This window comes from Notolepis coatsorum (assembly GCF_963971535.1).
Source record: "Notolepis coatsorum genome assembly, chromosome: 11".
Classification (NCBI taxonomy): domain Eukaryota; kingdom Metazoa; phylum Chordata; class Actinopteri; order Aulopiformes; family Paralepididae; genus Notolepis; species Notolepis coatsorum.
The window spans coordinates 97396794-97423332 of NC_140175.1; the positions used below are offsets into that span (position 1 = coordinate 97396794).

The following is a 26539-nucleotide window of genomic DNA, read 5'->3' on the forward strand; positions in this document are numbered from 1 at the left end:
TTCTTCTTCTAAATTACATGCTATACTATGTTATTTGATACTATCTTGTCTAGCACAGTCTCTGGAGCGTAACAGTAAGAAGCATTTTGTATGAAAGTATTCTGTACTTTTGTATGACAACTATTAAAGAAACTTGAAACTTGTAGTGTGGTAGTGAAAGGTTTAACCGTCTGTAGTGTGGTAGTGAAAGGGTTAACCTTCTGTAGTGCGGTAGTGAACGGGTTAACCTTCTGTAGTAGTGTGGTAGTGAAAGGGTTAACCTTCTGTAGTGTGGTAGTGAAAGGGTTAACCTTCTGTAGTGTGGTAGTGAAAGGGTTAACCTTCTGTAGTGTGGTAGTGAAAGGGTTAACCGTATGTGGTGTGGTAGTGAAAGGGTTAACCTTCTGTAAAGTGGTAGTGAAAGGGTTAACCGTCTGTAGTGTGGTAGTGAAAGGTTAACCTTCTGTAGTGTGGTAGTGAAAGGGTTAACCGTCTGTAGTGTGGTAGTGAAAGGTTAACCTTCTGTAATGTGGTAGTGAAAGGGTTAACGGTCTGTAGTGTGGTAGTGAAAGGGTTAACCGTCTGTAGTGTGGCAGTGAAAGGTTAACCTTCTGTAGTGTGGTAGTGAAAGGGTTAACCGTCTGTAGTGTGGTAGTGAAAGAGTTAACCGTCTGTAGTGTGGTAGTGAAAGGGTTAACCGTCTGTAGTGTGGTAGTGAAAGGTTAACCTTCTGTAGTGTGGTAGTGAAAGGTTAACCTTCTGTAGTGTGGTAGTGAAAGGGTTAACCGTATGTAGTGTGGTAGTGAAAGGGTTAACCGTCTGTAGTGTGGCAGTGAAAGAGTTAACCGTCTGTAGTGTGGCAGTGAAAGAGTTAACCGTCTGTAGTGTGGTAGTGAAAGGTTAACCTTCTGTAGTGTGGTAGTGAAAAGGTTAACCGTCTGTAGTGAGGTAGTGAAAGGGTTAACATTCTGTAGTGTGGTAGTGAAAGGTTAACCCTCTGTAGTGTGGCAGTGAAAGAGTTAACCGTCTGTAGTGTGGTAGTGAAAGGTTAACCTTCTGTAGTGTGGTAGTGAAAAGGTTAACTGTCTGTAGTGAGGTAGTGAAAGGGTTAACATTCTGTAGTGTGGTAGTGAAAGGTTAACCCTCTGTAGTGTGGTAGTGAAAGGGTTAACCTTCTGTATCAGTGTCAGAGGCCAAACGGCGCTACAGAGATAAGATTGAACTCCAGAACAAGCTGACTCTAGAGCTATGTGGCAGGGGCTCAAAACGATGACAGACTACAAAGGCGCCTCCCTCAAACTGAACAGTGACATCTCCTTAGCAAATGACCTCAATACCTTCTATGCGAGGTTTGATGCTGGTAATAACAACACCAGCTCACAAGCCACGGCAATGGGGGGGGGGGGGGTCGGCTGCTGATGGAGGCGCAGTGTTCAGGGTAACAGAGCATGAGGTGAGGCGGACCTTTAAAAAAGTGAATATCAGGAAGGCAGCAGGTCCGGACGGCATCCCCGGCCGCGTCCTAAAAGTCTGTGCCGACCAACTGGCCCCAGTATTCACTGACATATTTAACCTGTCCTTAGAACAGGCTGTCATCCCCACCTGCCTGAAGAAGTCCACTATTATCCCTGTACCCAAGAAAGCCAAGCCTGCTTGCCTCAACGACTACCGCCCTGTAGCTCTCACCTCCATAGCCATGAAGTGCTTTGAGAAGCTAGTAAAGGGCTACATCTGCTCCTCCCTCCCCATCAACATGGACCCCCTGCAATTTGCATACCGCCCCAACAGGTCCACGGAGGACGCCATAGCCCATGTGCTGCACACAGCAGCATCACACCTGGACAAGAGGCAGGGGAACTATGTGAGAATGCTATTCATCGACTACAGCTCGGCATTCAATACCATAGTCCCCTCCATACTCATAGCCAAGCTCAGGGACCTGGGCTTGAACTATGACCTCTGCCAGTGGGTCTTGGACTTCCTGACTGGCAGACCCCAGGTGGTGAGAGCAGGCAACTGCACCTCCTCATCCATCACCCTCAACATAGGGGCCCCCCAGGGCTGTGTTCTGAGTCCCCTCCTCTACTCCCTGTACACACACGACTGTGTGGCTCAGCGGAGTAGCAATACAATCATCAAATTTGCTGACGACACAGTGGTGGTGGGCCTGATCTCTGCCAACGACGAGAGGGCCTACCTGGAAGAGGTCAAGGTCCTGGCGGGATGGTGCCAGGAAAACAGCCTCTCCCTGAACGTCAGCAAAACAAAGGAGATGATTGTGGACTTCAGGAGGTCGGGGGTCAAGGACTACAGCCCCCTCAGCATCGACGGGGCACCGGTTGAGAGAGTCAACAGCTTTAAGTACCTCGGAGCCTACATATCCGAGGACTTGACATGGACCACACACATTGACAGTGTTGTGAAGAAGGCACGACAACGCCTCTACTTCCTCAGGCGCCTAAGGAAGTTCCAAGTCAGTCAGAAGATCCTTAAGAACTTCTACTCATGTACAATAGAGAGCATCTTGACCGGCAACATCACCTCCTGGTTTGGGAATAGCACTGCACAAGACCGAAGCAGACTACAAAGAGTGACACGTTCAGCCGAACGCACAATTGGAGGGGGGCTCCCCACCCTCCAGAACATTTACAACAAGCGTTGCAAGGGCAAGGCTAAGAGAATCATTAAAGACTCCAGTCACCCGAACAACTGCCTCTTTGAACTGCTGCGGTCAGGCAAGCGATACCGGAGTCTCAAGGCGAGCACAGAAAGACTCAGAAGCAGCTTCTATCCCCAGGCCATCAGGCTGCTAAACGAACAATGAATGAACACTACACAACAACAACCACCAAACGCACATAGCACACACATCCACACGCACACACTCACTTTAAACAAACACACTGTAGCACCCACTCCACACACTTTATAGCACACACCCACTTTAAACAAACACACTGTAGCACCCACTCCCCACACTTTATATTTATTGATGAAGGATTGCACTACAACTCGTACACCTTACTGTAAATTGTACCTAAATTGTACCTCATCCCATTTCTGCTTTGCACTAGATAGTACTGTACATTAGTACACTGCATAGTATTGTATATTATATGGTAACTCAGAACATTGTACATATGTCTATACCGAACACTGTGACCTCATTTTCTTCTTCTAAATTACATGCTATACTATGTTATTTGATACTATCTTGTCTAGCACAGTCTCTGGAGCGTAACAGTAAGAAGCATTTTGTATGAAAGTATTCTGTACTTCTGTATGACAACTATTAAAGAAACTTGAAACTTGTAGTGTGGTAGTGAAAGGTTTAACCGTCTGTAGTGTGGTAGTGAAAGGGTTAACCTTCTGTAGTGCGGTAGTGAACGGGTTAACCTTCTGTAGTAGTGTGGTAGTGAAAGGGTTAACCTTCTGTAGTGTGGTAGTGAAAGGGTTAACCTTCTGTAGTGTGGTAGTGAAAGGGTTAACCTTCTGTAGTGTGGTAGTGAAAGGGTTAACCGTATGTGGTGTGGTAGTGAAAGGGTTAACCTTCTGTAAAGTGGTAGTGAAAGGGTTAACCGTCTGTAGTGTGGTAGTGAAAGGTTAACCTTCTGTAGTGTGGTAGTGAAAGGGTTAACCGTCTGTAGTGTGGTAGTGAAAGGTTAACCTTCTGTAATGTGGTAGTGAAAGGGTTAACGGTCTGTAGTGTGGTAGTGAAAGGGTTAACCGTCTGTAGTGTGGCAGTGAAAGGTTAACCTTCTGTAGTGTGGTAGTGAAAGGGTTAACCGTCTGTAGTGTGGTAGTGAAAGAGTTAACCGTCTGTAGTGTGGTAGTGAAAGGGTTAACCGTCTGTAGTGTGGTAGTGAAAGGTTAACCTTCTGTAGTGTGGTAGTGAAAGGTTAACCTTCTGTAGTGTGGTAGTGAAAGGGTTAACCGTATGTAGTGTGGTAGTGAAAGGGTTAACGTTCTGTTGTGTGAAAGGGTTAACATGTAGTGTGGTAGTGAAAGGGTTAACCTTCTGTAGTGTGGTAGTGAAAGGTTAACCTTCTGTAGTGTGGTAGTGAAAGGTTAACCTTCTGTAGTGTGGTAGTGAAAGGGTTAACATTATGTAGTGTGGTAGTGAAAGGGTTAACCATCTGTAGTGTGGTAGTGAAAGGTTAACCTTCTGTAGTGTGGTAGTGAAAGGTTAACCTTCTGTAGTGTGGCAGTGAAAGGTTAACCTGCTGTAGTGTGGTAGTGAAAGGTTAACCGTCTGTAGTGTGGTAGTGAAAGGTTAACCTTCTGTAGTGTGGTAGTGAAAGGTTAACCTGCTGTAGTGTGGTAGTGAAAGGTTAACCTTCTGTAGTGTGGTAGTGAAAGGTTAACCTTCTGTAGTGTGGTAGTGAAAGGTTCACCTTCTGTAGTGTGGTAGTGAAAGGTTAACCTTCTGTAGTGTGGTAGTGAAAGGTTAACCTGCTGTAGTGTGGTAGTGAAAGGTTAACCTTCTGTAGTGTGGTAGTGAAAGGTTAACCTTCTGTAGTGTGGTAGTGAAAGGTTAACCTTCTGTAGTGTGGTAGTGAAAGGGTTAACATTCTGTAGTGTGGTAGTGAAAGGTTAACCTTCTGTAGTGTGGTAGTGAAAGGTTAACCTTCTGTAGTGTGGTAGTGAAAGGGTTAACATTCTGTAGTGTGGTAGTGAAAGGGTTAATGCACCCCCCCCCCAGACCTAGCTGTTGCCAAGCGTAGCGAACATGTGAATTTAGTCTTATTACTGTCTACAATAAATAAATCCACATCTAGAATTTGTTCTTATATCATAATAAAAACATGTTTTGGAACAGCAATCAGAAAAATAACAGTTCTAAAGAAGGTTTTAAATAACAATAAATCACCCCAAATATCCCAAGGTTTTGCATAATATTGTATTATATAACATTTTATTATTGTACATGTTTGTATTGTATGTATAATCATAATAACATGGTACATAATGTATTACTTCCCTTGGGATGGACTACTGAACCTTGGACACTGTACTGATCTGGCTACCGACACTGGGGTCCTAAACTAAACTAAACTCACGGAAACATAGCCCAAAACGAGCCAACCTCGGCGGAAAGATCCAGTTGTTCCTCTAATTCTGCACTAAATCATCTTTTAATGAGTCAGAGCGAAGTTCACTGAGAAAACATGCAACAAAAGGGGGTCCATTACAAGCTAACGCAGGCTGCATATAAAGCTTCCAGCGCTGCTAGGTCACAGGGAATGTTTTGGAAAGCTCCATCATAAAGGCTCGACATAAATAAAGGTCATCATGAGAGAGGGGGGGGGGGGCTGAGTGGGGACATGGCCGTAGAGACTTACTGTTTTTGTGCCGTGCGTTAGAGTGATCTCATGCGAGTCTGGAATCTTCTTCACTGGGTTCTGGGGGGGGGGGGGTACAGTAGGGAGGGAGAGAGAGAGAGAGAGGTATGTTCATGATAAAGAGACATATGTATATTAGATAAGGACATGAACGCATGTAGAGAGGAAGAGGAGGTGAAGAGGGGAAAGGGTGAGAGAGAGAGAAGTCGAATAGAGAGAGAGGGGCGCAGAGGAGAGAATGAGAGAGGAGCAGAGGAGAGAAAGAGAGAGATGAGCAGAGGAGAGAGAGGAGCAGGAGATAGAGAGAGATGAGCAGAGGAGATAAAGAGAGAGGAGCACAATAGAGAGAGTAGCAGGACAGAGAGAGAGGCGAAGGATAGAGAGAGAGGAGCAGAGGAGAAAAGGAGAGTAGCAGAGGAGAGAAAGGGAGAGAGGAGCAGAGGAGAGAGAGAGGAGCAGGAGATAAAGAGAGAGGAGAGAGAGAGATGAGCATAATAGAGAGGAGCAGAATAGAGAGAGGGGGAGCAGAGGAGAGAGACAGAGAGGGGGGAGAAAGAGAGGATCCGAATAGAGATAGAGGGGAGCAGGATAGAGAGGAGCAGAGGATAGAGAGAGGAGCAGAGGAGAGAGAGAGAGAGGAGCAAAGGAGAGAGAGAGGAGCAAAGAAGACAGGAGGAAGAGAGGAAAGAGAGGGAGAGGAGCAGAGAAGACAGGAGGAGAGGAGAGAAGAGAGAGAGAGGACCAGAGAAGAGAAAGAGAGAGGAGCAGAGAACACAGGAGGAAGAGAGGAGACAGAGGCAGTGAGGAAGAGGATGATGAAGGGGGGGGGGGGGGTGTAGGAGCAGACAGTCATAGATGTGTGTCTGTGTGCGCTGGCGTTCGGTCGGGTCATAGATGATATTTCAGCTTTAACGGCCCGTGTGATATTGGAGTCCGCTACAATCGGCAGCCAATCAGAGGGAGGCATTTGGACCGGGGACAGTGTGACACCGGTGGAAGAGAGCCAGTCTCGGGCCGTTATCCATCACAGAGCCCCAGCGCGGCCTGAAATCACACCTGCCCTGAGAGAGGGGTCTGCGCTATATCACCCGGAGCACACATCAAGTGAGGAGACATTTACTACTCTGGGAGAGAGAGGGGCGAGCTGGGGAGGCAGACAAGAGAGAGAGAGAGAGAGAGAGAGAGAGAGAGAGAGAGAGAGAGAGAGAGAGAGAGAGAGAGAGAGAGAGAGAGAGAGAGAGAGAGAGAGAGAGAGACAGAGAGCGCACATATTCTCAATGAGAAAAACAGCTGCTCACCTTGTGTCCGAGTACTAGGTACTGTAGTCAAAGTCAAAGCATTGATTATTTATTATATATATTTTTTTTTACATGCCATGGGTATCTTGGTGTGAGAACGGGTGAAACGCTGATACGAGGATAAGCTACTAAGAGCTGTGTCCAGACAATCCGATGATAAAGGTCTGATTGATTACAGAACACCGGTCCACTCCATCATCTTTTGTTTGCCTGTGCTGCCATCTAGTGGTGGAATCCTAAAAGCTCCACTCAGAACGACACCGCCGGTGACTTACAGGTGCTGGACCGGTTGCACTCAACCACATACACATGACAAGGAACAGATGTAAAAACAAAGCGGGGCTCGCAACTCACTTGATGCTCCAGGTGTTTTAATTGACAAAATAATAGCAGTAGATACAACGTTTCGACCGACCCTTCCTGTCTTCAGCACCAAGAAACAGAGGATGTGCGATATTTATTTTTCTGAATTTTTGAGCATCAAGTGAGTTTTATGTATTACTGTTTTTACAGTTTGGCTCAGCACCAAGAAACGGAGGATGTGCGTTATTTATTTTTCTAAAGGAACAAATGTAACCCATTACATTTTGTGCTTTAGAGCGCAATTCCGTCCTTTTGCAGATAAGGTAGGGATAGAAGTGCTGGTACCTCTTAGGGATGGGCGTGAGTAATGGACTTTAGTGTTTTTTGAGGGTGCTCGATTTAAAATTTAAAAAAAAATCCTATTTGGTTACCAACTAATATGTCCACTGCAGGTGCTTGTCTGTGCCACTGAAGCAGAAATCCGTGAGCTGTTTGTAGGACGGCAACACTGTGAGATGTGGAGCATTAACTAACACCTTGAAAACATGTCGAGTGTGAAATCCAATCCTTACATCATCTTCATCGTCTCCTTCATCATCATCATCATCATCATCATCATCATCAGTGTCTCCTGTGCTGCCTGTGTAGCCTGGCGGTAGAGATGGTCCCACGGGTTCCTCATCATCATCCTCCTGGCTTGCTTGGGGGGGCGCTGGGGGTCCAATGAGTCCCGAGTCTGAGTCTGAATCAGAGCCTGAGCTGCCGTCACTGCTGCTCCCACTCTCCTCCTTTCTGCAGGGAGGAATGACACGACACGGTTCCTAAACATCTCCTGTCCTTCAAAAGTTAATTCCTAAACATCCTGGACAGGTATCTGATTGAGAGATATCACCTGTCCTTCCAAAGTTAATTCCTAAACATCCTGGACAGGTATCTGATTGAGAGATATCACATGTCCTTCAAAAGTTTATTCCTAAACATCCTGGACAGGTATCTGATTGAGAGATATCACATGTCCTTCAAAAGTTAATTCCTAAACATCCTGGACAGGTATCTGATTGAGAGATATCACCTGTCCTTCCAAAGTTAATTCCTAAATATCCTGGACAGGTATCTGATTGAGAGATATCACCTGTCCTTCAAAAGTTAATTCCTAAACCTGCCGGACAAGTGTCTGGATAGTGTAGCAGTTCGCTAGAGGTCTGCTCTCCTCTTGGTGACATCACACATAGGCCTTTCACACCGGCCAGGCTCCGCGCTGGAGCCGGTTCCCGAACGTAATCTCACACCGGCCAGCGCGTTCACACCGGGATTGATTGGTTCAGAACGTGACAAATCGGTGCTCAGCTGGCACCGAAAAATAGTTGGTTTTTCCTCGCGAACCGCAACATCATCAGTGGGGGTCTCATATTCTAGGCTGTGAAGACGAGCGTAAACGGGGGAAAGTAGAGAGTTGGCATTGCACTCAACCGATCCATTCAACAGGAAGCGATTTGCGACTGATCTCAAAACGAGCTTAGATTCAAATGTATTGTTATGATACAGCACAAGTACAATTACACCATGCATCCAACCATAGTGGATAAAGAAATGCTCCAGAAATGCGTGGAGAAAGGCTTAGCGAGCCTCAACACGCGAGCGCATACACAAAAACACACACACACTGTATACGTTTGAGATGAATCATTCCAGCAAAGTAGGCTTCTATTATTCGAATTACTGTTTTAATGGGTATCATAGTAGTAAGTCCTACTGTAGAACATGACATATTAGCATGACATCTGATTTATTAATGTCAATACAAAAAATTAGGGACAAGCGCAATTGGCACAAGTGTAAATGATGGATTAGTCACTCACAGTTAACGTCCAACCATTTAGCTCAACTGGTTAGTTCACCGGCTGTGGACCCTATGGCCCCAGGTTCAAATCTCTTGGTTACAAACGTTTTGTTTTTTTAACGTTAATTCTTTTATCCACTCTGGTTGGATGGTGTATTGTACTTGTGCTGTATAATGACAATACATTTGAATCAAATCTCATTTTGAAATCGGTACCTGTTGAGTGGTGCAATGCCACACCTCCGAAGCTGTCTGCCACTGTCGTGTCCATAGGCAGCGTAGCGATTTCAAAATGAGATTCGATTCAAATGTATTGTCATTATACAGTTCAGAGTCTCCAGAATGGAGCTGGAGCTTGAACCGGAGCCCTGCCGGTGTAAAAGGGGTAACAGAGGAATGTCTCTGTGCTGATGGGGCTGAGCTCTCAAGACTGAAGGAGAATGGAGCTTCTTAAGGAAAATAGACGAGGCTGGACTTAATCAGATTATCTAGTACTTTATTTATAGGTACTGTAGTTTACAAAAGAATAGAAAGATAGAGTGGGATACCTGGCCGGTTCCCCAGAAGGAAGTAAGACATTTCACAATATCATTGACACTTATAGACATTCAAGACCAGCTGATCAAATGACCAAAATGACAAGTTTAAACAGGTGTGTCCTCCCTCAAATCATGCAATCTTACAGGCTTCGACAAGTCCCCCCTTAATTAATCCTGACTCAAGACCCTGGTGACCTGGCTTCAACATTCTAGGTTATGTTATCTTGACCTGCTTTGTACACATTCTGCTTTGAATATTGTTTGGTGAAGACAAACACAACCCTTCCTCTGTCAACGTCAGTGTTTACAGAGCTCGAGGGGAGGATAGTGTCTTTACATACCGAAATTTTCGGACTATAAGGCGCACCTGAATATAAGCCGCAGCAGCTAAATTGAATGATGTGTACATATATAAGCCGCACTGGACTATAAGCCGCAGGTGTTTTAATGTTTAATTACCATATGTAAGGGTTCGTGCACAGAGGGGATTGTCGGGAAAGAGATGGCTGTTTGAGGAAGCTCCCATTTATTAACATTTCAACAAACAAGTTGCATATTTGCATAATGTATTCAAGTGTTACCATTTAGTGCAATAGTAGCTACAGAACATGTACTGTGCTGTGTAGCTGTAAAAATCCATAGATTAGCCGCACAGTTATATAAGCCGCAGGGTCGAAAAATGGGGGGAAAGGCGCGGCTTATAGTCCGAAAATTATGGTACATACATTCAATATCACAGAATTGTAGATTAATAGTAATTATGGTTTTATGGTAATCGTACATTTTCCACTACAAGACATTGGCGAGTTCCATGTCCTGATGACCACACGTCCTCCGCACAACAAAACGATAGGACAGGTATCTGTCCTTAACACATTGAGTGCCACGGACGCGTTTTGTCGTTAGTTCATGCCGACCTTTGAGTGCCCCCGACGCTATATAGCGTTTTTTTTTTTTATTGGCGATTTTAATTCATATTTCATCAATCGAGCCTCGGGTTAGTGCTGCAGAGTCTCTCTGAGCTCAATTGGGAAGATACCGCCCCCTATCGTCTCTCCCTGTGGTACTGCACCCCATTACTTTACACTGATGCAGGGGGGGTGGCCAGTTTCCTCATTTTACTTTTCCGTCAAGGCCAACTGAAGGATCGATTGTGCTCGCCGGCCCGGAAAACGCGTGGATTATGTATTTACAGTACTCAACACTGTAATCAATAAGCGTGATCGATATTTGGAATGGCGATCAGGAATTGGAATAATATTTTTGGATAACATCCGATCTCAGGTAAGGAATTTATTTGACCAGTCTTAGGATAATCAGAGCTGTTTTTACCTATATATCAGCGTTTGCCCTATGCGTGTGTGTGTCTGTGTGTGCGCGATCAGGAGATGAGAGAATCGATATTTCAGCCCGCCTCTATAGCGTGCATAAGTACTATCGATAATCTAGCGTTTATTTCAAAACGATTAACACTTTAATCGCCGAAAACGCCGGAACTCGTCTTTCCTAGCCATGCTCATTCTGCCGAAGATGCCGTAACTCGTCTTTGATGTCAATATTTCAAAAATCTGTCATCGAAATCATATTTCCTTTCCGGAGCCCTGAGACACACTGCTGATCTCCTCTCAACTCTCTAGCGGTTCAAGAGCGCCATCTGGTAGCCGATCGGCAGATCGCCAACCGGATATTAACCTTTGAACCGGTAGTGCTCATCCATATGTGGTCCGGCCACTCGCTATCGTTAGAGAGACTCCGTCTTGATACAGTGAACATCGATCGGTGCAAATAACTCGAAAAAACAACATGATTTGGACGTATATACTATTATACAACCTGGAAATGGATCGGGCATTTCTACATCCCATAATAGAAAAAATTCTGTTCCACGCTCATCTGCCAGCGGCGCGAGGAAGCCACGGTAAGATTCAGCGTTATATTCTAACGTGTTCTTTACTAACTGCTCTGATGAACATATGACCCACTCTGGATGAATCATCTAACGCTGCCCACAGAATTATAAACGATCCCCCGCCCATACGGTCATCATCAGATGATACGTAGAAACTTCTAGAAGCACGTCCATTTGAAAAGAAAATTCTCGCACAGATTCCTACCAGACTGTATTTGATCATCAATATAATGCATTTAGGGCTATAAATCACGTTCTGAAGAAAGCTGCAGAAAACGATAAAAACATACTTATACTTTAGACCATATTTTAGTATGAATATGTGAATGAAAAAGTTTAACGTTGCTACACCCTGAACAATACATATAGGACATTGAATGGGCCATAATAATGGCAATTTAGCAATAGAATTTAAAAAGTTATAGCCCTGCAAAGAAGGGGAACTTCTCCATGTTAAATAGGGCTGGCGAGGGATGGTAAATTATGAATTTAACCCCGGCGATTAAAGTGTTAATAAATAGGCCGAAAAATGACAACGTTTGTGTGTATGCTGGAATATTCCAGTAAATGCCTTTTATCACGGAATCTATATATTTTCCTGAAAAACGAGGGCTTTTCAAAATGCTATAAAACGAAAATGAACCGATTAAAAAAAATGTTGACTGCAAACAAGTCATTGATAAGCGACAGGCAGATTAGACACATAGCCATAATTTAAGAGAGAGATTATGCGTTCACAGCGCTATCATTGAAGTGGGTGCTGGCATTTAACCATGTTTCCCATGTTATTGGCTGGCACTCAAACTGTTAAGGTTGAAAATCAGCAAAGTGCCACTTTAACCCTTTCACTACCACACTACAGAAGGTTAACCTTTCACTACCACACTACAGACAGTTGTCACGGTTAATGGTAGTGAAAGGGTTAACCTTCTCAGGGTTCCCACAGACATTGCTAAATGAAATTCAAGGTCCTTTAATTTATTATGGTATAAATTATTTATTGTGTAAATTAGGTTGTACGCCGACCATCAAGTAATACTTGTTTAGTTTAGGAATAGGGGGCAGGTAACTATAAGAATTATTCTTCTTCCTGCTCCTTTTGCCCATGGTACGGTATTTATGATTTTGTATGAAAACTCTATGATTGTATTGCTTCCATGTGGCAAATAAAACTCTGAATCTGAAGCATTCTTTTTCATTTTCAAGGATGTCACTCCAAGGATACAATTCACTTTTAAATGCAGTTTTTTAAGCATCTTCTTGGCCTGCTTGCCAGCTAGAGCATCACACGTGAAGAAATGAGGAAAAGCAGTTGGAGCGAGCGAGACAGCGACTCGTCAGATTTGATTAAAAACAGAACAAAAATAGCGACTGGGTGGCGCAGCGGACATTGCGCCCGTCACCAACGCAAGAGACACCGGGTTCGACTCCGGCTGTCGGCGTTGCCTCCGGCTTGGGCCAGCCGTCATACTAACTCAATTGGCAGAGTTAGCGGGTGGGAGTCGATGGGTGGTAATCTGGACGTTGTGGACAGCGACTCCTACAGGTCGGTTGGGGGACGCCTGCACAGCAGAGACAGGAAAATGGCGGGGGTAGTGTGAGCCTCCCACACGTTACATCTCGCCAAATGAGTCCGCGCTGGCAGGTGAAAAGATGTGACAGGCTGCCTCCTCGTGTATCGGAGGGGACACGTGATGCAAGGCTTCTATCCTCCCTACAACCAGCCAGTGGGGGGCATATGCGGGCAACGTTCAAGACAGGGGAGGGGTGAATTGGCACAGTGGAATTGGGATGGGAGAAATATAGAAAAAGAGGAGAAAAAGGCGGTCAGGTGGCGTAGCGGAGATTGCGTTCGTCACCAACGCCGGAGACGCTGGATTCGCCTGTTCGAATCCAGCTCCCGGCGTGTCACCAGCTTGGCTGGCCGTTCACACTAATACAATTGGCAGTATTAGAGGGTGGGAAAGCTGGCGGGGTGGGTCCGGGTCGTTGTAAACAGCGACTCCTACAGTTCGGTCGGGGCTCCTGCTCAGCGAGGATAGGATCTAAGGGGGGTAGTGTGATCCTTCCACACGCTACGCCCTCTCAGTGAGAGTCCGCGCTGCCAGGTGAAAAGAAGCGGTTGATTGGCTGGACGTGTGTCGGAGGAAGCACGTGATAGCCTCCACTCTCCCAGACCGACTGTGGGGGGTAAGTGCGCAGCGACCAGGAAGGGGATTGGGAATTGGCATAACGACTAACATTGGGATGGGAGAAAATCGGAGGAAAAAGGAGGGGGGAAAAGATACAAAAAAAAATTGAGAAAAAGTGGATTAAAACAAAATAAAAATTTCTATTTCTTGATTCAGAACAATTTGATCATGGATGAACAAAACATTCAATGGTTGATTTGAATTTCAAGGACTTTTTAAGCACCTTATAAAAAATGGTCTGGTTTCAAGGAATTCCAGGCCTTGACTTTTTTTTTTTTTTAATCAAGCACTTTAAGCACTTCAAGGACCTTGTACGAACCTGCCTTATGTAGTGTAGTAGTGAAAGGGTTAACCCTTTGTCGTGTGGCAGTGAAAGGGTTAACCCTTTGTCGTGTGGCAGTGAAAGGGCTAACCTTCTCTATTGTCACAGTGAAAGGGTTAACAATGTGGTAGTGTGGTAGTGAAGGGGTTAATGGAGAGCTGAAGCCGAGTACCTGGAGGCGGGAGCTGAAGCCTTTTGTCTCGCAGCAGAGACTGGTGGCTTGGCTGAGTGGGAGCTCTCTCCTTCCTCCTCCTCCTGCTGCCTCTCATCTGAGGAAGCAACAGCCAGGGTTAGACACTGCCAGGCCGCCTAAATTCTTATCCCAACCCATGTTTGCTTCCGCGTTCACGTTTTGCGCTCCGATTGGCCACTGACGTTTCTGGTCGCGCCTATCGTGTGACGGCAAGTTCTTAAGCTTAGGCACTCTTTCGAAGTTGGTTAAGGTTAGAGTGCGGATCATAGGCGTTAGGTAGTTTGCTGCTGGTCGAGGCGGAAATGGTCGCGTCACGCGATTGGGCGCACATGTCACATGACCAGAAACGTCAGTGGCCAATCAGATCGCAAACATGGGTTGGGATAAGAATAGACGCTTCCAGGCCAGCCAGGCCATCAGAACACTGAACACTGTGTGCACACATCAACACACACACACACATCCTCACTTGCACTCTCTCACACAAACACACTACAAAAAATGTCACTTTGAAAAACATAACTGTATATTATTGTATATACCGGTAGTACTCATTACCTTATTCTTAAAGCTTAGCATTGTATTTTATTCTTATTACTTTTTATCATCGTTATTATTGTATTTTTGCACAATCAAGGCGGGCATGGCCACCTTCATTTCACTACATGTCTCGTGTATGTATGTGACGAATAAATCTCTTGAATCTTGAATGAGCAGCACAAACAGCGTTCCAGAACCGTGTGCTTCTTCATCATCAACTAACCTAAAACACGCTGGCTCCTCTCTATGGCCGTTCTCCGGGTCGTCTCAAAGATGGCATCGAGGTCGAACGTGCGGGCCTTCTTACCTAAAGGGAAGCGAATAAACAAATTAATAAGAATAAAGAGAGAATGTTTATCTTTCTTTGCATATTGATCTACACACACAACAGGAAGTAGTATTCCCGGTCGTACCGAAGCCAGAGAAGCCCATCACAGAGGCCATGTCGTCACTCTCCATGTCCATGCTGTCCGACGCTGGAAGAGAGGAAAACAGAATTAGATCGTTCAGGTGGTTCTGGACATATGGGTACTAAAACACTTATCTCCAAGTCAAACAGGTGAAGGACATTTATGCTTTTCTCAGGGTTCCCACAGACATTGCAAAAATGAAATTCAAGGACTTGTATGTACTTTTCCAAACACTATTTTTCATTTTCAAAGATGTCACTCGAAGGATACAATTCATTTTGCCAGCTAGCGCAAGCTAGAGCATCACACGTGAAGAAATGAGGAAAAGCAGTTGGAGCGTGCGAGACAGCTACTCGTCAGATTTGATTAAAACAGAACAAAAAATGTTCTTGATTCAGAACAATTTTATCATGGATGAAAAAACGTTCAATGCGAATGGTTGATTTAAATTCCAATGACTTTTTAAGCACCTTGTTAAAAAATGGGCTGGTTTCAAGGAATTCCATGCCTTGACTTTTCTTTGTAAAAAATCAAGCACTTAGGACCTTGTGCGAACCCTGCGATTATCTCCAAGTCAAACAGGTGAAGCGAAGGACATTTCTGCTTTTCTATAACATATCTGGCTCCGTTAACCTCCGTCACACGGGAGCAGATCTACTGAAGGACGTTGAATATGAGGCTCTACGTTAATTACACACAAAATGACGAACAGCCTTCGAAAACATGACTAATGGAATGACATAGTCAAGGGTTCTTCATTTAGGCTAACGTAAGCAGCCAGCCAGCCAGCCAACCCAAGCTACTGTATGTTATTAAAGAAACACTCCACCAAATATAAAGCTGATTTGTTAGTGTCTTTTTGTACAAATGAATCATTCCAGGAAGTAATAAATATGTTTCAGTGAAATTATAACATTTTAAATATCAAGGCCTTAGTGAATGATAAAACATTTTCTGGAAAGGCATAAGCAAGGACCTTGAGATACAATCGCCTATTTTATTTTGTTTGTTTCATTTCACTGAGCAGTATTACTTCCTGGAATAATTAAAAGATTTTTTTCATTAAGAATCCTTGGAATAATATACATCTATGATCTAATGACACATCTTATGCCGGGATCAGACATGTCAGACTAGGTCATCATAAATCTTGCTGTGTCTTGGCAGGAAGACGGCCGGGGCACACGATGCGTTTGTCCCCGACAGGCGACAGATGTATGTCGTCTTGGCAAGAAATTCGCCAGGGATCGGGGGGAAAGGGGGTTGGTTTGGACTTTTGAAGTCAAAGAACACATTGCAGGAATTGTCACACTAGAAGAAAAGAAAGATGCTAGACTTTTTGTCGGGCGTGTCATAGGGCTGCACGATTTTGGGAAATAATCAAATTGCGATTTATCGGACAGATATTGCGATTGCGATTAAATATGAGATTATAATTTAAAAAAAAATTAAACAGCCCCAGAGGTTTATTGTAAAATGCGGCTTGCATCTGGCCTACGCTGTGGGTCTGTTCGGGACACCGAGCCTGAAAAAGTTTCTTTTTACCTGGGAATCGATACCGGTACCCAACGGTACCTTTTTTTCTGTACTTTACTCTCCCTCTCTGAAGTCTAAACTTCACAACACACAATCTAAAACCCCTTACCTCCCTCTCCCAAACCGATCTTGTATCTCAATGGGACTTCCTGGTTAAACAAATTTAAAAAAAAAAGTTAAAAAAAATTGCAATATGTTTATTTTTTTGCGATTTGATAATTGCATCATTCCAAATCGCGATTTCGATTAAAAATCGATTAATCGTGCAGCCCTAGTGTGTCGTTGGGCGTCCCAGACGCCACATCGCTGTTCTTTGAATATGTCACACTACAAGGGGTAAAGAGTCAAGACATTAAAAGTTCCTTTAATGTCGTGTAGTAGTTTTTATTTTCCAATGGCAAGGACAAGTCAGGAGGACACTTATCCCCAGTGGCCTGACTTGTAGTACAAGACCCTGCATAGGGTTCCTGCAGGCTTCAACAAGTTACATTTAAGACCTTTCAAGACCCCTTTGAATAGAATGTAATGCCTATTTCACTGCCATACCGGCAAAGAAAGTATGAAGTGAAATTACTATGAAAGAAGTAATTCCATAAGAATTGTTAGTGAGGAGGCTGTTACCGTAGTGTACTGCTTACTTTGCAGCCCAGACATTTCCCCCAAACACATTTAAACACAATAGTTTCGCAACAGTTATCGTAACATAGGAGTAACTTCCAAATCCAATACATTCAAAATTCAAGACCTATCAAAATATATTTTAATTATTATATTCATATTTAAGACCTTTTAAGGCCTAAAATATATATTATTAAATGTAAGACGTTTTGAGAGTGGGGGGGAATTAATAGCCAAATTGTGTTAATAATGTTGGTATAACTGGTAGGTTTGTGTCCCGACTTGGGCTACAGCTATATTGATCCATGATCTGTCCATCTACGTGTTTTTAATTCATTTTCAATGAGGAGCATCCATTTGTTGGACATGGTTGACTCTGTGTCTGTCTCCGCCAGATTTGTGTCTGTTTTGACAGACAGGGGAACTTTTGGAACTGACAGATGGTTCTGCAAAGCTGTCGTTTCTGCAAACTAAGGCACAATTACTTTAGGTTCCAATAAAAAAAATATATATATTGCAACGGACAGTAATACCTTCTGTACATTTTCTATCCATTCATTGACAGATCAATGTAGCCACAACCTTATCCTGATGAAGATCTAATCGTTGATCAATCTCTTAATAAACACACAGTGGGAGCAAGTTCAACAGTATGCGGACTCTATTCATTTTTATGTTTGTCTCCAAAGGGACTAGCTAAATACAACGCCTAAATACAAGGTATATTAATTTATAATAAAATGAACATTGCAAAAGAGTCCACCGCAGACATAAGGTTATATTAGCTGTGATGGAATATGCATAACTATTGAACCACAGAAAATTAACTAACTCCGGTTATCTAGGTTTAAAGGGATATTTCACTTTAGTAGAACTGGTCAAGCTTCAGCAATCTTACCTCTGACTATAAGGTCATCTACAAGTAAGCTAGCGACCACTACTGTCCCTGTCGTCCCGTCAACACCACACTCCCAGGTGTCAGGCTCCTCATTAATTTTGGGGACCTAGTCTAAATATCACACTTTACTGAACTGTAAACAAACTAGTGTTGTGCAGATTCCAATACAACAGAAAATTCTGAGTCAAAGGTACATTGTTTGTTTTAGTATTTGATGAGTCTTTATAGATGTATTACCTCTGAAGAATAAAATCAGATCCTGTACATTTTGTTGTTAGTTTGAGTGTGCCGTGTGTCTTTACTTTTTATGGTTGTGTCTTCTTGTTGGAAGAAATATTCTCAACGTTCTATGTACAGTAGACAGTTGGTCAAACTACACCTCAAGTGAGAAATGGTTCCTTTAGTGACAAATTTGATCAGCTCCTTGTGTATACTCCAGAAGTACAGTATATTTAAACTTGGTCCTCAAAATGTATGGAATTGAATGAGGAGCCTGGGGGGAATGGTGGTGTTGACAATGGACGACAGAGACAGCAGTGATCGCTAGCTTACTTGTAGATAACCTTATATATATATAAGGGTAAAACTATTGAATTCTGAATCACTTCTATTGAAGTGAAATGACCATTTAACATAAATAACACGAACTGGTAGGCTAGCAGCAGAACAGAGCAGCTAACGTTAGCAGTAGCTAGTAACACAAACAGCTAGGTTGACATAGCTTGGCAAGTTAGTTACTGACTGTACGCCTATTTTCACTTGTAGGTTAGACTGCTGACGGAAAGACCGTCCTAAACTGCCAACACGGGTATGTTAAAAATAACTACACGTGTCATACTGTACAAATTATAATGTAAAATGTTGCCTAGCTACCTTTCCCCACTTTGTTAGGATCCATGTTTTCAAGTGGTGGAATTACCTCTGACCCGGAAGTTGTCATTGACGTCATACGAAAACAAAGAAAACTCTGCCGCCTACCGTCCAGTATTTGTAATACGGTAGTTATCATAATATAATTAATGTATGACCATACTTTTCTTTTATGGTCTCCATATTACAATTAGATAATTTAAACAGCACGTCTTTAGAATTCAGTATGAATATTATCCATCACAAATTGCAGGTGTCTTGCCAGGACAAAGTCAGACTAAATGAACCACAGTTTCAGGGGCAACACTACACAAATAAGAGAGATTGACACACACACACATACGCACACACGCACACACACACACACACACACACACACACACACACACACACACACACACACACACACACACACACACACACACTCCAACAAATTCACTGTGAATTAATCTATAATGACAGGAGGTGATCATTTATATTTTCTTCAAACCCCCAGGGACTAGACAGAAGTCAACTACATATCCCATGTTGTGTTTTAGTATTCTGATGGAATGGAGTACACCCTAAAATCACATTAAGTCCCATGCAAATGTATGTAGGTCTGTTGTTCTGTGTTTTGTTAGCATAAAATGCTAAATAATATCATAAACAACCATTTAAAGTGGTATTTCACCTATTTGTATCATTCTGTTGTGAGGACACGTCATAATCAGACATAATAACTTACAGTGTTCTGTGTCTAGAGAGCTCAGCGATTGGCAAATGAGATGCATATGCTAGCATTGCATAATAATAATAATAATAATAATAATAATAATAATAATAATAATAATAACTTTATTTGTATAGCACCTTCCATACAAGAATTGCAGCTCAAACTGCTTTACAGCTGGAAAAAAATTCAATTGCAGATAAAATTACAGTTTTTCACATTAGGATCTAGCATCCCAATAGGCCACTTTGTTTATGGTCTGAATAAAATGCATTAAAAAGATAGCAACAAGGTAAGGCAAATCACAGTTTAAAATGACATAATAAACATAAAACTAGCAGAAAAAGATAGCAGAAAAGTAAGGCAAATTACAGTTTTTCATATTAGGATCTAACATCCCAATAGGCCTCTCTGTTTACGGTTTGATTCAGTTTTAAAATAGGCAGTAATAGAAATAGAATAGACAGAGTAAAAAAGTGCAGTAAAATAGTTAATAAAATAGAATAGACAGTAAAATTATGTAGTACTACAGTGCAATAAAATAAAAAAATAAAATAGCCCTCATTTACAATACAATAATCTGGTTGAAGCGGGCTCCTGAGTTACTTTACAGCAGCGACAGCGGTTCTCAACAGGGCTGCCTAGGCACACTAGGGTGCCTCAGAGAGCTGCCAGGGGTGCCTTGAGATTTCAAAAAAAAAAAAAAAATCACTAAAGTGCTATCTGTTGCAGCTGCACTGTTTTCCATGAAAATACCACATTTGGATAAGTTTGACCATTTCTCAAAAACTGAAAATCATAATTTCTTTTAATATGTTTTGGTAGCTTTTTCATTTGTTTATTGGACAAGTCCGGCAGAGAGGAAGGATGGGAGAGAGATATGGGAGAAGTCATTCGGCAAAGGTCGCCGGGTCCGGGAGTCGAACCCAGGACGGCCGTGCACCACCCTGGCACCCTGAAAATCATTATTTAATAAAACACAGAAAAGGATCACCAAGTTACTCTGGATAAAGAACCCCTTTACAGACAACATTGAGACAAAGCTTCCTGACACATCTCAATCCAAACTCTTGGAAGAACTCATTGAAATCTCATCTGATACCACCTGGAGAGCTGGTTTCAGTGAAGTGCCCCTGGAAACATGTTGGTCTGAGTGTGGAGCTGAGTACCAAGTATCTCATGATGCAGCAGTTAAGGTGTTGATACCATTCAGCACCACATATCTGTGTGAAGTTGGCTTTTCATCCATGACAGCTCTGAAAACAAAATATAGGGCCATGTTGAGCCTTGAGGTGGATGACATGCGTGTTGCCTTGTCAAAGATCTCCCCACGTATTGACAGTATTATTAGCCAGCAGCAGCAGCAGACCTCGCATTGAGCTAAAAATGTCCACTGAGTGAACGAGTGCTTATCTTCTGTATTTATTTATATTTTTTGAGAAATGGTAACTTGTGATCCTTTTCTGTATTTAAAAGAAATACATGATTTTCTGTTTTTGAGAAATGGTCACACTTATCCAAATTATGCAATTTTAATGGAAAACAGTGCAGCTGTAATAGATAGCACTTTAGTGATAATTTTCTTAAATTTTGAGTTACTTTACAGAACAGCAGAGCAGCTCAACTTTGAGTTTCTTTACAAAGGTCCGTTCTAAATGGCTTTATAGAACAGTCCGAACAACAGGGCAGCTCCTTCTTACTTTGAGTTTCTTTACAAAGTTCAGTCCTAGATGTTTTATAGAACAGTTCTGAATTACTTTACTACAGAACAGAGCAGTGCCTTAAATACTTTGAGTTTCCTTACAAAGTTCAGTCCTAGATGTTTTATAGAACAGTTCTGAATTACAGAACAGAGCAGTGCCGGGCGGCTAAGTGGCGCAGTGGGCAAGGCGCTCGCCACTAATGCAGGAGATGCTGGGTTCGAGCCCAGCTCTCGGCATTGCTACCAGCTTGGCTGGTCATTCATACTAACGCAATTGGCAGTGTTAGGGGTGGGAAGCTGGTGGGGTGGGGATCAGACGTTGTGGACAGCGACTCCTACACGTCGGTTGGTGTGCCTGCGCAACAGAATCAGGAAGTATCGGGGGCAACGTGTCCCTCCCACGCAGACCCTCGCCGCTGAGAGATTGCGCTGTGCAGGTGAAAAGATGCGACGGCTGCCTCCTCGTGTACCGGAGGGGACACGTGATGCAAGGCTTCATCCACATTGCAGCCGACCAGAGGGAGGCATGGTCTAGCAACGTTCGAGACAGGGGAGGGTAGAATTGGACAATACGAAATTGGGATGGGAGAAAAATAGAAAAAAAATAAAATAGATAAAAAAAGAACAGAGCAGTGCCTTAAATACTTTGAGTTTCTTTACAAAGTTCAGTTCTAAATTACTTTATAGAACAGTTGTTCGAACTATTAGAGTAGCCCCTTATTACTTTGAGATTCTTAACAAATCCAATTCTAAATCAAGTCAAGTCAAGTCAAGAGTTTTAATTGTCACGGCATACAAGTATACAATGAAATGCGGGTGGTCTTGCCCGCAACGATGTGCAATACAGTGTTACAACATATAATAGAATCCAATAAAAAAAAAAAACATTGTGCAATAAACAGGTAACAGGTAACATGGTGTGACATCTCGGTATCTGTACATAGTTATTTACAGAGCATATAGGACATGCTAGGTAGCTTTGGTAGTGCAATACACTGTTCCTGTTATTCTAATTTAAGTGGCCTTTCCTTTTGGCCATAAGTGTGCTCATGTTAAAGTGTTAAGTGGCTGCTAGTGTGTGAGCGTGCACAGCGTGCGTGTTGTGTGTGTGTTCATGTGTGCTTGTGTGTGGATAGTTCAGTGTTCTGTGGCACTCAATGTTCATTGTTCAGGGCTCTGATGGCCTGGGGGAAGAAGCTGAGCCTAAGCCGCTCTGTCCTAGTAGCTGGGGTTCGCAGGCGTCTGCCTGACCTCAGCAGCTGGAACAGGCTGTTATTGGGGTGGTGAGGGTCTTTCATTATCCTGCAGGCTCTGGATTTGCACCTCTTGTTGTATAGAACCTGCAGGGGAGGTAGTGCAATGCCCGTGGTATAAATGACTTTATAGAACAGTTCTGAATTACTTTACAGAACAGTTGTTCAAACTATTAGAGCAGCTCTGCCAAAGCACACTGGTTGAAGCGGGCTCCTGAGTTACTTTACAGGATATGGTTCTGAGTTACTTTACAGAACAGCAGAGCAGCTCTCTGAAAAATGTTTTTTACTGAACATAAGTAACGGCACCACTTCCACTTGAGTCATATATTTCACTGATAATTTTTTTTTATCCACTTTTTCTCTCATTTTCTAAATTTTTCTCCCATCCCAATTTCGTATCATCCAATTCAACCCTCCCCTGTCACGAACGCTGTTTCTTGCCTCCCACAAGCCGGCTGCAATGTGGACTAAGTCATACATAGCACAAGTCCCCTCCGGTACTTGAGGTAACAGCAGTTGCATCTTTTCACCTGCGCAGCTCGATCTCTCAGTGGCGAGGAGTAACGCGTGGGAGGCTCACGCTGCCCCCGACACTTCCTGATTCTACTGCGCAGGCGCACCAACCGACCTGTAGGAGTCGCTGTCCACAACGCCCGATCCCCACCCATCAGTTTCCCACCCCCTAATACGGCCAATGTGTATTAGTATGAACGACCAGCTAAACTGAAAGCAATGTGGAGCGCTGGGCTCGAACAGGCGAGCCCAGCGTCTCCGCATTCGTGGCGAGCGCCTTGCCCACTACGCCACGTAGCCGCCTATATTTCACTGATCATAATAATAATTATAATTTATTAGATTTATATAGCGCCTTTCATGAGACCCAAGGCGCTTAACAGTGGAGGGGGCAAACTAAGGGGAGGGAGATCAGAGAAACAATTAAGTAAAAGAAAAAAGAGGGAAGTCAGGCAGTCATTGGTAAACTCATGCACTTTTCCACTAAATAATCTTCCTTGCCTATATTACTACCTACTATACTAATATGTCTCTACTACTATGCACTCAAGACTGCAGCACCCACGTTTCAACACTGTTGAACATTGTTACTCGGCGGAAAGAGTTGTACCCTTCCTGCTGACTTGTCGTACAAAGATTGTAAGTCGCTTTGGATAAAAGTGTCAGCTAAATGACAAAATGTAAATGTATATCTCAGTACTCTGATAAGGATTTGGAACAACCTGGGGTTATCCAGGTTTGGGATTACAGTTTCATTCAGATGTAAACTCCTCTCAGATTATAGTCACGTTCAGGAATTGGGTCAGTGCCAGTTGCGGGTGGAGACCGGCTGAAGGGAACAACATGCCTGTTAGGGTCATAAGACTCATAACCTACTGTAGCATGAAAAGGACAGAGTCCTTATGTAGAGCTTATCTCATTCTCTCCTTGAACCTCACCATGCAGCTGATAGTAAACCTGAACCAATATTGACATGATAACCCTGCTTTAAAGGAACACTGCAACTTTTGGGGAAATTAGCTTATTTTCCATCTACCCTGGAGTTAGACAAGCAGATACATACCCTTTTCTTCTCTGTGCATGCATTAGGCTTAGGGAACAGCCGCACCGTTAGCCTAGCTTAGCGTCATTCACTGGAAGTAGGTGTGCCAGTGTAGCCTAGTTCCCAACAGTTACGAAATACACTCCAAATACAACTCCAAAACGTTCCTGTAAACATGGTGTGACCTGTGTATTTACCACGTGGAGAGAAAAACTATTATAATAGACATTTTCGTTTTCTAAGTAGATACTCTGAAAACAACTACAACAAAACAACTAGGCTACACTGGCACACCTACTTCCAGTGAATGACGCTAAGCTAGGCTAACGGTGTGGCCTGGTAGATGGAAAATAAGCAAATTTCCCAAAAAGTTGGCATGTTCCTTTAAACCCCCTAGGGCTATTTCTTAATGTTGTGCCACATGTTACTGCCAAGTTCACTACAGGCCATAGATTTAGAGTGAAGACCTCAGCAGATGACACATTTTATTTGCCAACATAAGCTGTTATGAGGATGATAGTTTGTGCCATTTGATATGTGCATTTCATTTAGCTGTAGGGTATTGTTTCACTCCTGCTGTAGTGTGGTAGTGAAAGGGTTAACCCTTTGTAGTGTGGTAGTGAACGGGTTAACCTTCTGTAGTGTGGTAGTGAAAGGGGTAACCCTTTGTGGTGTGGCAGTGAAAGGGTTAACCATTTGTAGTGTGGTGGTGAAAGGGTTAACCCTTTGTAGTGTGGTAGTGAAAGGGTTAACCTTCTGTTGTGTGGTAGTGAAAGGGTTAAACCTTCTGTAGTGTGGTAGTGAAAGGTTAACCTTCTGTAGTGTGGTAGTGAAAGGGTTAACCTTCTGTAGTGTGGTAGTGAAAGGGTTAACCTTCTGTTGTGTGGTAGTGAAAGGGTTAACCTTCTGTAGTGTGGTAGTGAAAGGTTAACCTTCTGTATTGTGGTAGTGAAAGGGTTAACCTTCTGTAGTTACGTAGTGAAAGGTTAACCTTCTGTAGTGTGGTAGTGAAAGGGTTAACCTTCTGTAGTGTGGTAGTGAAAGGGTTAACCCTTTGTCGTGTGGTAGTGAAAGGGTTAACCTTCTGTAGTGTGGTAGTGAAAGGGTTAACCTTCTGTAGTGTGGTAGTGAAAGTCAAAAATAAATCTTCAAGGCCTAGCCTAACTCTGCTCTAGGCCCACCGCTGAAACCACAAGATAGCAGCCCCGCCCGTTGGTGTAAACTCACTCCTAAGTTAAATCACATACCTTCGCTTCACTATCTAAAGTGGGTCCTTTTCAGGTGGTGGACTGGATAAGAGTGACTGTGATATAAAATCTTCGTCACGTGGCGTTGGTGGTGAGTGGAGGCTGGTCAGAGAACAGATGCCAAGCGCAAAGAGCCCGCCATGTAGCAAGTGACCATGGTCCATGATCAACATTATTTCATAATTTCCTTTTCGTTCTGTAGAACTAAAATCTGACGGTGATAAAGCATATTTCTGTGCTGATGTCATAACTGGAAGAGCCCTGAGGTAATGTAGTCATTTTCTTAATGAAGTAATCTATTTCAGTCAATCACTGAATAACCGTCTGGATCTGCTCCCGGGGTACCTGTGTTTCTGGATCAACAGCTTTCCTTTCTAGATCTGCACTGCACCAAAACTGAAGGCCTACTGACCCTAAACCCCTTATATAGATTTGGAATCTGCCATAATGAATTAGCTCGATCGTTCTTCTTCGCATAGCGTTACATGCATTCAACGTTCGCGCAGCAGTCACCTGCAGGGGACAAGGTGAATTGAGACGGCAATTTGATTCATGATGAAGTGTTAGAACTGTTGCCGACAGGAGAGTTTCCCGTTTGGCCGCTCACTGGGTAGGCATCTTCTGGCCTGTAGCTTCCATGCACATAACCATAAATACCCAAACATGTTCACAACAGCGCCTTCTAAAAATGACAGCAGCACATGCAACTTTCACATGCCTGCTCGGGTCAAAAGTTGACGTAAACATGTTGTGACATGTCGGGGGTGTTATGAGTTATCACTAGACTGGATTTAACAAAAAAAAAACATGGCACACAGTACAAGCAAGTTTAACAACAGTTTTAATGCTGTTTAGGGGGGAAGGAGGGGTTAGTGTGATCGTCAGCCAGTCCGTAATTCTAGAGAAGCGTCTTGGTCCGTTAGCGGGGTTCGGTCCACAGAGAGCAGTTCTCGTACAGGCGGGGGATGAGCCAGGAGAAGAGACGTCAGACAAGCAAGGGGTCGATGCACAGGCGGGTTCTCATATATACCATACAGCAGGGTCCTCCTTCTGAAAGCAGATAAACACAGCATGGGGTCACACACAGACAGCAATCTTCCTCCTCTTCTTCTCTTCTCTCTTACTCAAGTTCATACAGGTTTCGCCTCAGCTACTCCAATTCATTCTGTCACTCTGTCTCCATTTTCTATCTTCCATGATGGTGTGGTGATTGCGCTCACCTATCTCAGGCGTGTCTGACACAGGTGCACTTCATCTGCGCTGATGCGCTCTGCTCTG

At 43.5% G+C, this 26539-nt stretch overlaps 1 protein-coding gene across 1 annotated transcript in view; it reads right to left on the reverse strand.

Annotated features, from left to right (window-relative positions):
* wdr70 (WD repeat domain 70) overlaps window positions 1-18820 on the reverse strand; it is a 213252-nt gene extending 194432 nt beyond the window's left edge. The window contains 6 exon segments of the mRNA XM_084325151.1: window positions 5322-5381; window positions 7495-7714; window positions 13897-13993; window positions 14681-14764; window positions 14871-14933; window positions 18793-18820. Coding sequence (XP_084181277.1) covers window positions 5322-5381; window positions 7495-7714; window positions 13897-13993; window positions 14681-14764; window positions 14871-14933; window positions 18793-18817 — 549 coding nt within the window. The 5' untranslated portion in view covers window positions 18818-18820.
* Window positions 18821-26539: the final 7719 nt, after the last annotated feature.